Source organism: Calonectris borealis, chromosome 1, assembly GCF_964195595.1.
Source record: "Calonectris borealis chromosome 1, bCalBor7.hap1.2, whole genome shotgun sequence".
NCBI lineage: Eukaryota > Metazoa > Chordata > Aves > Procellariiformes > Procellariidae > Calonectris > Calonectris borealis.
This window is the reverse complement of record NC_134312.1, coordinates 16,831,216-16,847,564: the sequence shown is the minus strand read 5'-3', so window position 1 is coordinate 16,847,564 and position 16,349 is coordinate 16,831,216. Positions and strand designations below refer to the sequence as shown.

At 39.1% G+C, this 16,349-nt stretch overlaps 1 protein-coding gene across 1 annotated transcript; it reads left to right on the top strand.

The window, feature by feature from the left end:
* Positions 1-247: 247 nt before the first annotated feature.
* Positions 248-15,121, top strand: REDIC1 (regulator of DNA class I crossover intermediates 1). Its single transcript, XM_075149051.1, has 11 exons — positions 248-350; positions 1,984-2,116; positions 2,619-2,685; positions 4,464-4,664; positions 7,715-7,821; positions 10,403-10,935; positions 11,176-11,248; positions 11,933-11,993; positions 12,556-12,622; positions 13,873-13,955; positions 14,498-15,121. The coding sequence occupies exons 1-11, from the start codon at positions 248-250 to the stop codon at positions 15,119-15,121; spliced, it is 2,052 nt and encodes a 683-aa protein (XP_075005152.1).
* The last annotated feature ends 1,228 nt before the right edge of the window (positions 15,122-16,349 follow it).

The window sequence follows — 16,349 nt, the reverse complement described above, 5'->3', positions numbered from 1 at the left end:
AGTTTTTGGTGTCAAGAGAACAGTGATTTATTTTGAATATGACCAAATTATACTTATCTTTTTCAAGGCAATAAAAATAAACTAAATAACGCTAGACAGGGTGTGAGAATTCAGAGAGATTTCATCATATGCTTTTGTTATTAGGAATTCTTTACTAATAATTATATATGCTGCTAACGTGTTAAAAACTTATTCTCTCTTTTAAAAAATTTAGGAATTCTTTGAGAAGAAGAAACTTAAATCAAAGATGAGGCTTCTGGGAGTATCATCTCCTAGAAGTTCAGCAGTCAGTTTAGATCTCCTCAATCTGTATGTTGTTAACCAGATATCAACCAAAAAATGCAACACCGGTGAGTTTAGTGTAACTGACTTTACAGTTAACAGAATCAGTTATCCTTAACTATTACTGCTATTATTTTAGTTCTTGTTCTTCCACTTATAACTTAATGCTCAAATAAGTGTTGTTTTATTTTTAAAATTAAAAATTGTAAGTAAATACAAAAATTATGATTGAATAAAAAGTCAGGACATAAGAGGAATAACCTTTGCTACTGCCTACTTCACCTTTTAAACCTTGTACACTTATGCACCTTACTCATTATCATAGAATCATAGGATCATAGAATCATTAAGGTTGGAAAAGACCTCTAAGATCATCGAGTTCAACCATCAACCCAACACCACCATGCCCACTAAACCATGTCCCTAAGCGCCTCATCTACACGTCTTTTAAATACTTCCAGGGATGGTGACTTGACCACCTCCCCAGGCAGCCTGTTCCAAGGCTTGACCACTCTTTCAGTAAAGAATTTTTTCCTAATGTCCAATCTAAACCTCCTCTAGCGCAACTTGAGGCCATTTCCTCTCGTCCTATTGCTTGTTACTTTGGAGAAGAGACCAACACCCACCTCGCTACAACCTCCTTTCAGGTAGTTGTAGAGCGCGATGAGGTCTCCCTTTACCTCCCCTTCTCCAGACTAAACAACCCCAGTTCCCTCAGCTGCTCCTCATAAGACTTGTGCTCCAGACCCTTCACCAGCTTCGTTGCCCTTCTCTGGACACGCTCCAGCACCTCCATGTCCTTCTTGTAGTGAGGGGCCCAAAACTGAACACAGGATTCGAAGTGCGGCCTCACCAGTGCCGAGTACAGGGGCACGATCACCTCCCTGCTCCTGCTGGCCACACTATTTCTGATGCAGGCCAGGATGCCGTTGGCCTTCTTGGCCACCTGGGCACACTGCCGGCTCATGTTCAGCCAGCTGTCAATCAGCACCCCCAGGTCCTTTTCCTCTGGGCAGCTTTCCAGCCACTCTTCCCCAAGCCTGTAGCGTTGCCTGGGGTTGTTGTGGCCGAAGTGCAGGACCCGGCACTTGGCCTTGTTGAACCTCATACAGTTGGCCTCAGCCCATCGATCCAGCCTGTCCAGGTCCCTCTGCAGAGCCTTCCTACCCTCGAGCAGATCAACACTCCCGCCCAGTTTGGTGTCGTCCATCCATTAATTTTACCCGACATCCATTTCTTTTTCCATTTGCCATTGAATGGGTCCATTTGTATTCCACTTTCTTTTTCGTAACTTTTGGGGGGCATTTGGAATAGTCTGTCAGTTCTACTCAGAGTATCTTTCTTAAAATCCACCATTAAGCTCTAAACATCTCTACAGCTTGAGTCCTAACTCTTATCCTCTGTGACATATTCATAAACCAGATTGTGGAGAATTTGTTGTCCTATGCTCAGGAAGATTAGAAGGTGACTGAGGAGGGCAACAGAGCCTGTCTACACACAGCAGCTGACCATAAATAATTTCATACTATAATGCCATTTAGAATAGAGCTCTTGCATTGCTAGTAACAAAGAAAGCAAAAAAAAAAGGCTTTAAATGGATTAAGAAACCTAAAACAACAGCTTTTGTACTCTAATGAAAATTCAGGAAGATCAAAACTTTTTCCAAGCCTAGTGCTGATATTCCAAATACTTTCATTGCAGAGAACATGAGAAAGCCAGTCCACATTGATATCACTGAAGATGTAAAAATACCGGTTAGGAGACACAACATAGAGCTTCCCATGTCACCACTACGCATACAACATACATCAAACTTAGATGACATCCAGAACAGGTACTTGTATAAAATAGGCAGTAGTTAAGCTATGATGAAGTTCTGGGAAAGGTATTTCATGATGGTCTTATATATGGGGTATTAAGTAAACATAAATTTACCATTCTAAGATGAAGAAATTTCACAATCACTCCTGGCATTCCAGTGATGGTCTTACTATTAGAGAGTAAATAAATGTATTCTAAATAAAAAACTGTACATGAAGCTGAGAGATTTGTAAAAAAATGTTTCTTTACTCATGTCAGGTACAAACACTAAGTTTATCTCACAGAGCAGGCTATTTAAACAGCATTTTCCACTTACACTGTTTTCCCATCCAACTTCAGACACCCTAAAGTGACTGACTCACACACTGGCTGCTCATAACTGCTTAAGAATCAGGCCTTTTTAAGATGTGTGGAAAAATATTCTTAAATTATTTTGAAATTGATACTCAGAACGTTTTTAATCTTATAGATCTTATATCTTGTATTTCATAGTCTGCTTTTATTCATTTTACAAGGTTACAAAAGCAAGTATTGGACAGCAGAAGGCAGCATCTCTCAGAGAAAGTAAAATACCAGCATAATGTAAGTAAGTTTATTGTTCTCACTGATGTAAAGCTAAAAATGTGCAGCAAAGACTGTATTTTTAAGTGATTTTTCAAAGAGTCACCAAATCTCATGGATACAGAAACATGTGAAGTCTTCATATTTAAGGCTATACTGATATGTTATTTGCCAGTCATATTTTATATTTGTTTCTATTTCTTATGTATTTCTTGAAAGGCTCACATTGTTCTAGGCATTTTCCAAAATACTTAAGAATATCTGTGCTCTAAGCTAGTCACAAAGGACAGAGATTATGGGAAAGAGACTGAGGCCAACAGCAGGTAAATTAAAAACAATATGCAGAAATGTGAAATGATTAAATGTGAGAAGCATAGACAGAAGTGAGTCTTTAAGAGGAACTTAAGTACAAGTTTCAGTGGATATAATTGGGAAGTTCATACACTTATTGAGGTTACAGTGAAAAACGTTCTCTGGGTGGAATTTAGGCTTTTTTTAATGACCCATTCCACTGTTGTGTAAAAAACCAACCGAACAAAAAAACCCAACCAAGTTAGTAAATGTTAGAAGACACTTAGTTCAGGTTACTCAGACTTGGTTGATAACAGCTCCACTGACTCCTGCTATTCATATCAGATAGGACCCTGAGGAAAAGACGCTTGCAAAAGATGCTTGCACAGTATTGTTCTGTATGTTCTTGGCCCACTCATGTTGCCAAAGCACATTTTGCTAGAGTGAGAAAGACAGATGTTTTTCTAGTGTTAGAAGTTCCTTTCTTTTGAGTCAGGAAGAATTACTTAGTATGGGTGAAAAGTTTAGCTGTCTAATGTGTTTCAACCAAGATCACCACGAGCTGCCACTACTTTTTGGATATCACATTAAGTCAGCCTTCCTTTATGACTCTTTTTCATCTGTTTCTTGAAGACAGAGGACATATTTTCATTTTAGCGTGGCCAGAAATAACGGATCAAAATGATAGCTAAGTTTCTCCTCAACCTCCACTTGTATGGATAGATTTACATCAGTTCATCAAAACATGTGATAATGCAGTGTGCACAAACAGAAAGCTAATTTAATGTATGGATCAAAAAATAAATTCTAAAGCCTGTGTGTTGCAAATACTGGTTTTAAAATCTTCATAAGTTGAAGTATATCCAATGTAAGTAATTAAGATATATCCACTTTATTAAACAGAAAGAGGGGCTATAAAAGTCATAATTTTCAGCTTTCTGGAAATGTACAGTTTTGAGGTATAAAGATTTTGTGCAATTAATGTACAAGGCTTTTGCACTCCATTAGTAGTTTGTGCTGCTTCCACTGGATAAGTTGGACTACAGGCATTACTTGCATGTAGCTGTGGATACAGTGACATTTCATGAGTTTTGCCTTCAAATTTCTCCTTGTGTTCTGATCTGCTTGAGATGGCATTGTTGGTATCACAACATGCTGGAGTTCTCTCCTCAATGCAGTAAAATATTTTCCATTTTACTACTTGAGAACCAAGTCAGCAGATCATTTACCTACATGTCTGAAGCTAAAAATGTATTTATACCTCTCTCTCCTCAGAATAACATTTGTGTGCATGCTTCAACTTAAGTAGGTACTTATGTGTTTCCCTGAAATAAGCCCTTAATACCTTATGTTTTTAATGAAAAAATCGTATCAGAATACATGAAAATTTTCTCTTGCATGTGGTATATGTGCAGAGATGTAAAAGATAAAGTTTGATTACTTTGAACTTTATGCTTACATTTTATTTTATAGAAAAATAAAATGTCTCTTTTCTATGTTTTGTCTAGTTATCACAAGTAACAGAATTAACGTACGCTGACTCTACTATGGAACATGAAGACAACACAGCAAGAGCTTTTAGTGCCTGTCCATTGTCCTCTTCTGTTTTTTGGTCCTCTAACTGTACACAATTTTCAGAAGAAAATTTCAACACAAACCTAATGGGCAACCCTTGGGAACAAACCTATGAAGAGAAGCTGCAAAACCAGGTTTGATTAATATTTTGTCATTTCCGCAGAATTATTTTAAACTTTCATTTATTTGGGGTGTAGAATTAGTGTAATGGTGAAGATAATTATGAATGATCAACATTTCTGGTAGGCAATGAATATTCCATACATATACAAATACATTTCTTACATTGTTATGAAATATGCTTAACTTGAGCTTTTGTTCACTGAGCTCTCAGTATCGCTGATATCGGCAGAAAGAGAGTTAGTCACAGACCGCTGGCTTTCTTTTGTTTCTGGCTTGTAAAGTTGGCTAAAGAAAGCTGAAATGTATTACAGTTATAAATACAGCTTTCTTAAATGTACAATTAGTATAACTGGGTAACATATGATCCCAGTTGATCACTGTGACCTAATTTTTAATCATGCAGTGTCTCAGTGAGTAACACAGTTCTTACAGTATTCTCAATGCTCCTAAAAGGATTGAAGAAAGCCTGCTGTTTAACTCAAGTTAAGTTTAAAAAATGATTTAAAGTTATTTGTTCTGATGCATGTTACTTTTTTTTTCTTTTTCTTAACTTTGGGACTCTTAGAAGAATCATCCTTAGAAAAGTAATAGCAAATATAAGGGGGCTCTCATAATATGTTTTATTTTTAGAAAATACATTATTTATTGAAAATAATAAAACAAATTCTAAGTATATCACCAGTGGTATTTTAAAGTCTTGAGGTAAGTGAGGAAGGAGTACTTCAGGGCTTCAGAAGGGGAGATGTGTTATTCAGGGAATGGGTAGGCAGAAACCCACAGGAAGCTGACCTGAAGGACCAAGGAGCCCAAGATGTTTTCAAAACACAAGGACGGTCCACCTCAATGTGCAAGAGAATGAGTAGGTCCTGGAGGCCAGTTTGGCGGAATCAGGGAACTCCTGACTGAGCTGAAATGCAAAAAGGAAGTGTGGAAGGAGGGATGGGCCACCCAGGAAGAATACAGAAGCATCCCCTGAGCTTGGAGGGGTGGCCAGAGCTGAAACTCACAAGGGGTGAGAAGGGCAGCAAGGAGGACTTGTATAGGTATGTCATCAGCAAAAGGAAACACAGGAAAATGCTGTCCACAGCTAAATAGAGTTGATGACCTAGTGACAAAGGACATGGAAAAGTCTGAGGCACTCAAGACCTTTGCTTCAGGCCTTTCTGACAAGGTCTGCTCTCTGGCACATCTTCAAGCTCAGCAGAAAGTTTGCGGGAGAGTGGTACAAAACAGTAGCGAAGGAACAAGTTAGGGAATCCTTAGTAACCTGGACATAAAAGAAATACATGGGACTGGACAGGGTGCATCCAAGTATATTGAGGGAGTTGGATGACACCACTGCAGGGCAGATGCCTATCATCTTTGAAAGACTGTGGTGATCAGGAAGGCTTCTCAGTAACAAGAAATACAAATGTTATGCCCATCTGCAAAAATGTAAGCATGATCTGGGGAAGTATCACCTCACCTCTGTCCCTGAAAGGATTATGGAACTAGACCTCCTGGAGGCAGTTCCAAGGTACATGAAGAACAAGAAGGTGACTGGGAACAGCCAGCATAGATTATTTACTTTCAAGGCCATACTGTGCCTGATGAACCCGATTGCCTTCTGTGATGAAATGACTAGCTCTGTGAATAAGGGAGAGTAGCAGATATTATTTACCTTGACTTTAGGAAGGCTTTTGACAAGGTTTCCCATAGGATTCTAGCAGCCAAAGTGGGGAGGTATGAACCAGATGAGTGGACAATAAGATGGGTAAAAAACTGGCTGTTACCATCATGCTCAAAGTAGTTGTCTGTGGGCTGAAGTCTAATTGGCAACAGGTCAGTAATGGCAGGGATCCCCAGAGATTAATACTAAGTCCAGTACATCTTCATTAGAGAGTTGGACAATGGGACAGAATGCACCCTCAGCACCTCAGCAGGTTCATGCATGACACCAAACTGGCAGAGTGGTCATTACGGTAGCAGGGCTGCTGCTCATAGGGATTTTGACAAGCAGAAGGCCACCAGGAACTTCATAGAGTTTAACACAGAGAAATACAAAGCCCTGCACCTCGGGAGAAATAACCCCACACATCACTGCAGGTGGGGACTGATTGAGTAGGCAGCAATTTTGCAGAGAAGGACCTGAGGGTGCTGGTGGACAACAAGTTGTACACAAGTCAGCAGTGCACCCTTGTAGTAGCGAAGGCCAACTACATAGAGGGCTGTATTATAAAGAGCATACCCAGTGTCAAAGGCAAGTAATTGTTTCACTCTAAGCAGCATATGTGAGAACACATCTGAAATACTGTGTCCAGTTTTGGGACCCCCAGTACAAAAAAGAGATCACAAACTGTAGCAAGACCAATGAAGGGCCACAAAAATTGTTAGGGGATTGGAGCACATGATGAATGTGGAGAGACTGAGCAAAGAGGGCTTTCATAGCTTGGGAAAGAGAAGGCTATGGGGATGTGGGGTGAAATAACTGCTGTCTTCCACAGTCTAAACAGAGTTACAGACAGGACAGAGCCAGAGGCAAGAAGTAAAAGTCACAAGTTTCAACAATGGAAATTCTGTTTGTATAGGGAAAAAATATTGTCACAAAAGTAGCTAAGCACCATAAGAGGCCATCCAAACAGGTTGTGGAATCTCAGACCTGAACAATCCTGAACAATCTGGCCTAATTGTGAAGCTGGCCCTGCTTTGAACAGGTTGGAATAGATATCTCTTGAGGTCCCTTCCAGACAACAGCTTTCTATGATTATGTGATCTTCAGAGGAACTTCAGCTTGGTACAGTCTATCAAGCTTGTTCCAGTCTATCAAGCTTGTTCATACTATGAGAGGATGGGGTGCTTAAAAGGACATTTTGCATATTAACAGTGATACACAAATATGGAAAAGTATGAGTTGTACAGAACTCAGTTGGGCAGTAAGGAAGTTTTGACTTCTACCATAAAGACAAAAAGAAGTGAAAATAGTGGGAAAACATGTATGTTGTTTGCAAACCCAACTTTAAAGTTTTAAACACTATGACTATTATATATATTCAGAGTTTGACAGCGTCTACTGTTTTCTCAGCCAGGAAATAGTTCTGATCAAGACCCTTGGATTACAAAATCTCCAAACCCGTGTATTTTCAGGAAGTCCGATGCAGTTCCTCAGGAACTGTTTAAGCCATTGCATAGGTAGGCAGTGATTTTACATTAAAGAGAGAAATAACAGTCAAATTTAAGTAAGAAAAATACTAAGATAATCTGAAACCTATTGCTACTTGATTTTTCTTTCATTTTTGGTACTTTTCAAATGGAAATTGAAATTAAATGGAAAGACTGAACATACTGAGCTATTTAAATTTGCTGAAAGGCAGCAAAATGTGAATTTTAGGTAGGCACTTGGAACCGTGATCTATTTTTTGCAACATCACACACATGATGGTGTTACTGAATTCACCCTGAGTGAGAAGCACAGATTTACTAAGAGGCCACAGGGAGGGTAGCTGCCCCAGCTCTCATTAGTACTGGTCACTGTTGCAAGTGCTTTTCTGATGACCTTGATGCTGTAGCAATTGAGCAACTTCTCCACCTACACTGTTTGGGATTCCAGGAACAAATAATTTTTTCCCTTCTCTTTCATATGTGATCCTACTATAGCAGGGTTTTTTTAGAATTGGTTCAATAATGCTTTTATAAGAATATACACTTTTTTTAAAAGAATGGGTAGAAATCTGGAATATATTTCTTTTTGTATGTGCTGATTAAAAATCTTTTTAATCGCAGAGTGTTTAGGGCCAGACTCATTTATACTGAACATTTCATTTCAGTTTCTTTCCAGAGGCTCTTGCCTTGGATTTAGGGGTCTTAAGAGCTAATCTTTCTTTACTCTTTTTATTCTGTAAGTCTGCCGTGTGGTTGAAAGTTCCTATTAGTCTCTAGCTTTGGCTAGATAGAGCCGTAAAAAGGCCATATATTATTTTGCTGTTCCTGAAGTACCTACGACTTGTTTGCCTGTGAGTCAAGTGACTGATAAGCTCGCTGACCACATGATAACTAGATGAACCCATCAGCTTCCAGTCCTAGCCACCTTAACTTTCTCTTTCTCTCTTCTCCTAGCTTCTCCTGACTTTCTCCAGCAAAACCTAAAATGAGGATAACATTCACCTTGCTGTATATCTTGGTGAATTCCTGATTAATATCTTCACATTAAAGCCCTACCTAACCTTATCTCGCCTACATCTCCCCTTTCATTTCTCCACAGGCCCTCAGGCCTGCACTCTGCTTATGGCACCTCCCTTAGTCCTCTGCCCATTCATGGCTCACTAATAACATCTGCTTTCCAACTGTTCTTCAAATCCATTTCTTTGTATTGTCCTTGTTTTGTTTTCATCCATTATAGCCATAAATTCTTTTACCTCAAGAGCTGGCAGTTCCTGGGAAGGGAGTTTCTTTCGCTGTATGTGAAAAGTAGAGTATAAACTTACACAATCCTTTAATGTAATTATAACATATTGATGATGTAATCAATGTGCATACATCTGAGAGCTGTGGCACCTCAAGATCATTAAATATTAACTAAAAATTTCAGGTGTCTTATAAAAATAGCAGATATCTTTCACTCTGAATAGTGCTTAGCTATTTCCTCATCTACTATTAACATTTACTTAACATTACAAAATGTTCATCTGGAGTGAAGAAGGAGCCTCTGAATTACTTCACAAAATGTTTTTACCTTCCTCATGTAGATCTATCCAAGTTTCTCCAGAAAAAACTCTAGTGTGTTTATCGTTTTAAAGCTGTTCGGAGGGGGGGTGTGTGTGTCTGTAAGTAGAGGACACTACTTACTTATTTAGGATCTTTATCCAGTTCCAAGTATTTGCTCATCAAAACATTACAGAATTTTTCTCCAGTAAGAGTTTTCTGTACTACATTTCAGTTTTCAAGTTTCACTGATAGCGTTGCTCAAAATTTTTTAAATGACCTCTTCGCCAATTCTTTGTGCTTCAGAAGCCTCTCAACTTTTTGCTCAGATTTTCTGAAAGGTCAGTCAACAGATCAAGCCTAGAAAAAAGCAGTGAAAATGTTAGATTAAAAGCCAAGTAAGTGAAAGTATGATAGCTTTCACGCTAATGATGCTAGCATGGGAGTATCTTCAAAACCACTACTATGAGAAGTGGGGTAGGGAAGTATGGGCAAAACAAAATGTCTGACTGGCCTCCTGACAGCGGAATAGAAAAATTCTGTGCTGAATTAGGATTACTGACCTCAAGTACAAATGGAAGTCACTTGGTAAAGAGACCAGGACTTAAGAAGCGCACCCAGAGCTTATTATGGGCTTTCAGTACAGGAGAGAACTGTAGTCTTGAAGAATAAACAACTTTTATGAACAGAAGAAGCTGTCTTCCTCTTTTTCTTTTTCTTTTTTTTTTTTTCCCCCCGAAGTGGACTTCTTTGGTCAGCTGATGGAGCAGCAGTGACATACTGTGGCTGATTTTATAAATCACAGTTCCCTACTCAGGAGGATGTCTCGGTATGTTTAGAGACATCATGAAACAGAACCCCTTTTAAATCAACCTTAGTATAAAGTGGAAATAGGACACTTTTTCAGTTGAAATAATGTATATTTGGGACAAAAGCAAGTGTGGTGAGTAAAGTCTTTCAGATTTTTTCACCAAGTTACCATAATTTGTTGTGTTAGCAGTTAGTATTTTGCTTATGTACGTACTAAGCAAACTGTTTTTTCTTTTCTACCCTTCCTCCACCCCACCCCCAGGATAGACTATATGAATTCTGCTAGGAAAAATCCAGTGATAATGACCAGTAACGAATCAGAAAACAGTGAAGGAATAAAAGAACCATTGTTTGATGTTGTGAAAGAAACTGCAGAATTGAAAGCTCCCCAAGATGGAAGTGATTGTTCCTTTCTAGCACTGTTCAAAGATGAGAGCCAACCAATCCATAATAATCCTTCCACAAAGCATTTTAATCCTTTTGTTAACCAAAGCAGTACTGCCATTTTTTTCATTGATCATGATGATAGAAATCAAATGACCAACAGAAATTATCATTATGATACTAGAGAGGCTTATCCTGCAATCAATGCAAAAAAAAGTTCTGTAGACAGACAACTTGAAGGCATTTTCACAGCTCCAGAACAGGTTTTACTTAAAAGTAACAATGCCACAAGTGCAAGCTACAAGAAAACCAGTGGACTTCATAAAGCCCTCTTGCAGGACTGTCATGAGGGACAGCACTACTTCATGACCTCTGAAAACAAAGAAAAACCTGCAAACCTTGAAAAAATTGGTGAGTGTCAATATTTTAAGGACATACATTCTAGTTTTTATTCTCCTTTTAAAGACATATGTTTTTATAACCAGACATGTGTCTGCTCTGACTGAAAACATGTAATGAATCTTCAGAATGCAGTAATTTAATTTTAAATCTAATTATTTAAATTATTTTTAAAAATTGACAGAAGCATTTATTTTCAAATTGCATTTATGCTATTGCGTTTAAAAATCAAGGTTTACTTTTTTATTTTAGAGACATTTGCTTATCACCATGATCAGCGGATTAACTTAAAGGAGAATGTACAGAACTATTCAAGAAAAAGAAGGTGAGTGCCATAGAAATTATCAGTCTATGAACTAGTGATAACTGCAGAGACCTTGCTGAACTGGATAAATCCTGCCAAGAGGACATGAAAGCAAAATTCTAAATAGTATTACTGAGGACCAAGTTTTCCCAGTGAAAATAGTAGTGAATAATGTGCATAAACTTACGCGCATGTAAGCCCTTTGTACCATTGTTCACGTGCTTATGATAAGTATAGAGAAAGACTGCTTCACGGGACAATTTTGAGTCCCTGAAGTTAAGCTGTTGCTCTGATTTGCCCTCTAAAAGTCCGTGTCTCCTTCCACTGACTTCAGAGGAAGTCAGTGTCTTTCCTGGGCTAAAGTTAGCATATGAGTGCCCCATGTTTTAAAACAGACAATTTTATCAAGGACTCTGATCAATAACACCTTCCGTTTTACAAAGCAGCACTATCTTCTGTCATCTCTCATATTACATTTTGCATTTCAACAGAAGAGAATTTTGTGAAAAACAGATTCTTGGTGTTAAATCTCAGGTTCAGAAATAAGTTCAATGTTCTCAATAGTGGGAAGCATTTCATGGTTACTGAAGACAAAATAAAAATCGAAGACAAAAAAGTCACCAGTAATGATTTTAATTCAGAAAGAAAATAAAAGTACAGGAGGGGAAACCACTTACCAGAGAACTCTGTGTTTGCATCCCTCAGTGACGATGAGTCTGTGAAAGAATCAGCCTGGAGACAGAACCAGCTCTTTGGATTTGAAGAGGTAACTTTTTAAAGAGACATATTTTTTTTGTCAAACCTACTGTTTGCACCATTCGAGGTGGAAAAGGAATGTCCACAAGGTAGAAACTGAATTTAGCTTCTCTGAATTAACTTCTGTGGAAGCTTCTTTTCCTTCATGGTTTCTATAGGGCCGCCAGAAAGAACAGCTTCTAGTTAAGTAATTCAGATAGATAGCCCTTTCAGGTCCATGATTTACATGGTTTGATTCACACCTAAGCTGTTGCCTGAAATACTTTGCGTAAATTACCCATTAACCCTTAGGATCAGATTCTGCAGGCAGTGCCCAGACATTATATGCAGGACGCTTCAGCATTATAAAGGAACTTTATGCCAGTATACATATGAAGAATCATGTAGATATTTTGCCCACAGAAGTCACCCAGGTCCATACAGAATTGGTCAGGGGTTTGGTACTTCTTGAAATAATTTGTGGTACAGTGCAGTGACTCCTTTATGTAATACAGAAACTGAATGTTCCTCACTTAACCTGAGGTGGTGATCCAGCTGAACCCTCACTATTAACATTTACTTATTTTTAAAAGTTTGCAACAGCACAAGAGAAAGAGTATAAGTTTGGAGTGAGTTCAAATCTTCACGAGATGGAGAAGGGTTAGTACCATTTATACATTATTAATTCAAAAATCATATTTTTCTCTACATGTGAAACTGAAACAGTTACTTTTAAAGCCAGGGAGAAGTGTTTTGATCTTTTTAGGATGTTACAATTGATGAGGGCTTGTATTTTTGATTCACGCAGCACTGTATAAAGAAGACTAGCATTACCAGGTAACTAAGAACTATCTATATTTGCTTTTCCTTGAAGAGATAAATTCAGGTTAACTTCTCTCTGGTGAGTATTACAGACGTATTTTTCATTGTCCCATTTCTTCCAAGGTTGTCCCCTAAACTGAAAAGCCAGCTCTGAAAGTAGGGGTAACTGCTAAAAAAAAAAGAAAAATCTAAGAGAGAGGTCAAGAGTATTAATCTGAACACCACAACTCAAGTTTACCAACATCACCACATAGTAAAATGCCAAGTAAATGCCAGTCATTTTCTTTCTTTCTATTCCTGCAGACCTCTGTTGGTTGGAAAAAACCTTGGACACGTTTTCTCTATTAATTAATACCTTCATTAGATGTTTGACATGTGCCATTTTACTGGTCTAGTCTTTACTAGTCTTTATGCTTTTCCCTAGACTATATGCTGTCGTTCCACATGTGCACAGAGTGAGAGGAGTCAGCAGGGCAATCCCACGTCCTTTTTGCTCCCTCAGTAGCTGTAGGGGTCAGCTGTGCTGGCTGCATTTCAGAGCAGAAGATCTCCCAAGGGCCTCCAAGAGGAAAACATGGCCATAAGCCCATGTAATTTGTATGGCAACCAATGTGTGCAGGGAGTTTGCTGTGTTCTCTCCCTGCCCTTGCTCTGCAGAGTCCTTCCTCCTTTTCATAGAATCATAGAATGGTTCAGATTGGAAGGGACCTTTAAAGGTCATCTAGTCCACGCCCCCTGCAATGAGCAGGGACATCTTTAACTAGAGCAGGTTGGTCAGAGTCCTGTCCAACCTGACCTTGCTTTTGCGTAGCACAGTTCTGCTGCCGGTGCAGGCTGCTGATTAACGGCATAGCTGAAGCTTTGGGGAACCTGTCTCATGCTTTGTGTTACGACGTGTTGTCCTGAGAGGAGAAGAATCAGCTATTGCCAAGACCTAGACTGACCTTGCTAACACTTTATTCATTCAACAGTATCTTAAAACTGCATCAGATGTAGGAATGTTCAATTCTACATGCTATACTTGAGAGTTGGATGATTGGGGAATTTTTGGTGGGCAACCTTTCTTTCCTTTTAACCTCATTTTTCAGATGTGGAGTCGTCACTCAGCAGCCAGTCTCCCAGTTACTCTCCAAGGCAGACAGAGAGCTGTTTCAGCTCTAGTCCTGGCACGGTGAGCACTGCCCCTTTATGGTTTGCAGGGGTTCATTTGCACGGTATCTGTATGCCTGAGTGCATCTAAGGGTGGATGTAGCTGGAATCTTATTTATGGTTTTGTTTTGTACAAGGCAACTTCATGTGTGAGGAAGACAAGAAATTACTAGCTGTAAATTTTCCTAAGTAGTTTAACATGTGGTCTGGTCTCTTGATAATATCAGGCCTTGTGGAATTACAGTAACATGACTGTGGGAAGATGCTAAGCAAGCTTCTGCTCTCTTCCCTGATGTATACCTGCCTTACATTACATGCCTGTAAGGCAGGAATATTTGACACACTGTGTGTTTTCAGCCATTCTTGAACACAAAAATGCCACAATATACATTCTGTGTGAGAGTGAAGGTCCGCCTTACCCACCTTCTCTTCAACAAAGGCCGGGAGTACACCCCTGGAGAAAGACTGAAAAAAATCCCCAAACAACTAAAACCATTTTCATTAACTTAGTCCTTAGTTATTGAACTATTTAACAGTTACATTCACACAATTCTGTTCAGACAGGCTGAAGAGGAAGACACAGCCAAAAAGAAGGAATATCTGAATGAACGGTCTTTGAAGATAGACGATGCCAACCTGATCTCAGCCTCAGCAAGTACAGAGCCCCCCAAGACCTCTTGCACCAGAACTGTGCCTCTCCCGCCCAGCAGTATTTTGGCTAGAGAAGCAGCAAACCATCTTCAGGAGAAAGACTCTATTTTATGTGCCACAGAGGAGGAAAATAAAAACCACGCCGCCCCATCTGAGGGCAGCTCGTTACACCAAGCCCTTAAGAGAGAGCACGTCACTCGCAGTATCAGGTGTGATGTTTGGTCGCAGACTGAGAGCTCTGTTACAAAAGTAGAGAAAGTGGATGTTGCCACCCAGTGTGGCAGCACGCAGGTGTGCGGCTGTGGGAGCTCCCTTCCCTCTGCCCGCAGCCCGGGGGGAATCCCTCCTCCCAGCACCGCAGGCACCGCTGGAGGGCACAAAATGCCAGCACATGAGGCGCTGCAGCCTGCAGGCACAGGCAGCGCAGCAGGAATAGCGGTGTTTTCTTCTGAAGCCGAATATTTGAGTTTGGCTGGCAGAAGGACTCTGGAGGTCCTGAACTACATTGACATAGTGAAGGAGAGAGATAAGCAGTGACCAACTAGAATGGCACGTAAGGAATACAGAAGTTTCCTATTCTCACTGTGTTTCATTTAATTGGCATATTTTGATTTTTCTAGCCTGGTTAGACAAACTATTTTTTTGCTGTTTGTTTGCTTTAAGTTATTATTAACTATGGATCTCTATCTACCTACTGCTATCTCTAACTATGGATTTCTATAGACCTCCAACTATTAACATAGTATTTTACAATAGCTTAGTAAATATAAACCTTAGGAATTACATTTGCTTTCCCACCATATATCCATAGGATTCTGTAGTTTGGGATTGACTTTGCTTCTCTTGAAGGTAGCAGAAAGATTCAAACATATTTGAAGTGGCTCTTAGTTCAGAACTACTGTCTGATTCTTGTCTATTTTAACAGGCAAACTAGCCTTTGCCATATGTTTGTACTAAATATGAAAATGGGAGACAACAGAAAATGTACATCTGCACACATAAAATAAAATGTAATTTAAAAAGACCTAATTTGTTAATTTTTACCCAAAAAAAACCCCAAACAAATGCTTAATCTTCCTTCCATAGCAGATCTATTAATTCATTCTCTGGCTGTTAATACTGACAAATATTTTATGTGTTTATGTATTTTGCCTGCAGATTGAAAATCTGAAATGCTATCCTCTTCATTTCAGTATTTGTGTGAAGCTACAAATCACAACAAATAAAAGTTTCTGATAATATTTTTTCTAGGTTATATGCTTTTCTTCTAAAAAAGTTCCTAGTAAAGATGGCAGGGAGACTCACTCTGTTACTGACTTCTTCTACTTATATATCCATACACCTTTACTTATTTACCTATATCTATATCTATATCTATATATCTTATATATGTGTGTGTGTGTGTGTGTGTGTATACGCTGGCGTTAGCCAGCTGACTCTGTGTAGGATCCTGTTCATTACAAACTACCTTGGGCAAAAGCTATGCTGGAGACTATTCCTGAAACAGTGCAGGAGATTTGTTTTTATAAGGTTAATGTGTTGAGCTTGGAGACAGCTGTTAAAAGATTCACTGCCCTTATTCCCACCAGGCCGGTTTCTTTTATTTCTACATTTTGTAATAAAAGGCTTTTATTACAAAAGAGGAAGGGACGTGCATCACCCACCCCTGATGAGATCCGTCGCCATTCTTTGCCTCCATTCTCATCATCAAACTAGTGGCTGTGTTTTCTACCGGCTTTTATTTTTGAAGCTAAGAGCCATTTTT

Excerpts from the sequence above, each read along its gene's own strand:
- REDIC1 (XM_075149051.1), top strand. The coding sequence starts at position 248 with ATGAGGCTTCTGGGAGTATCATCTCCTAGAAGTTCAGCAGTCAGTTTA. Across the intron at positions 7,822-10,402 it reads CTGTTTAAGCCATTGCATAG|GATAGACTATATGAATTCTG; the intron begins GTAGGCAGTGAT and ends CCCCACCCCCAG. Across the intron at positions 12,623-13,872 it reads TCTTCACGAGATGGAGAAGG|ATGTGGAGTCGTCACTCAGC; the intron begins GTTAGTACCATT and ends CTCATTTTTCAG.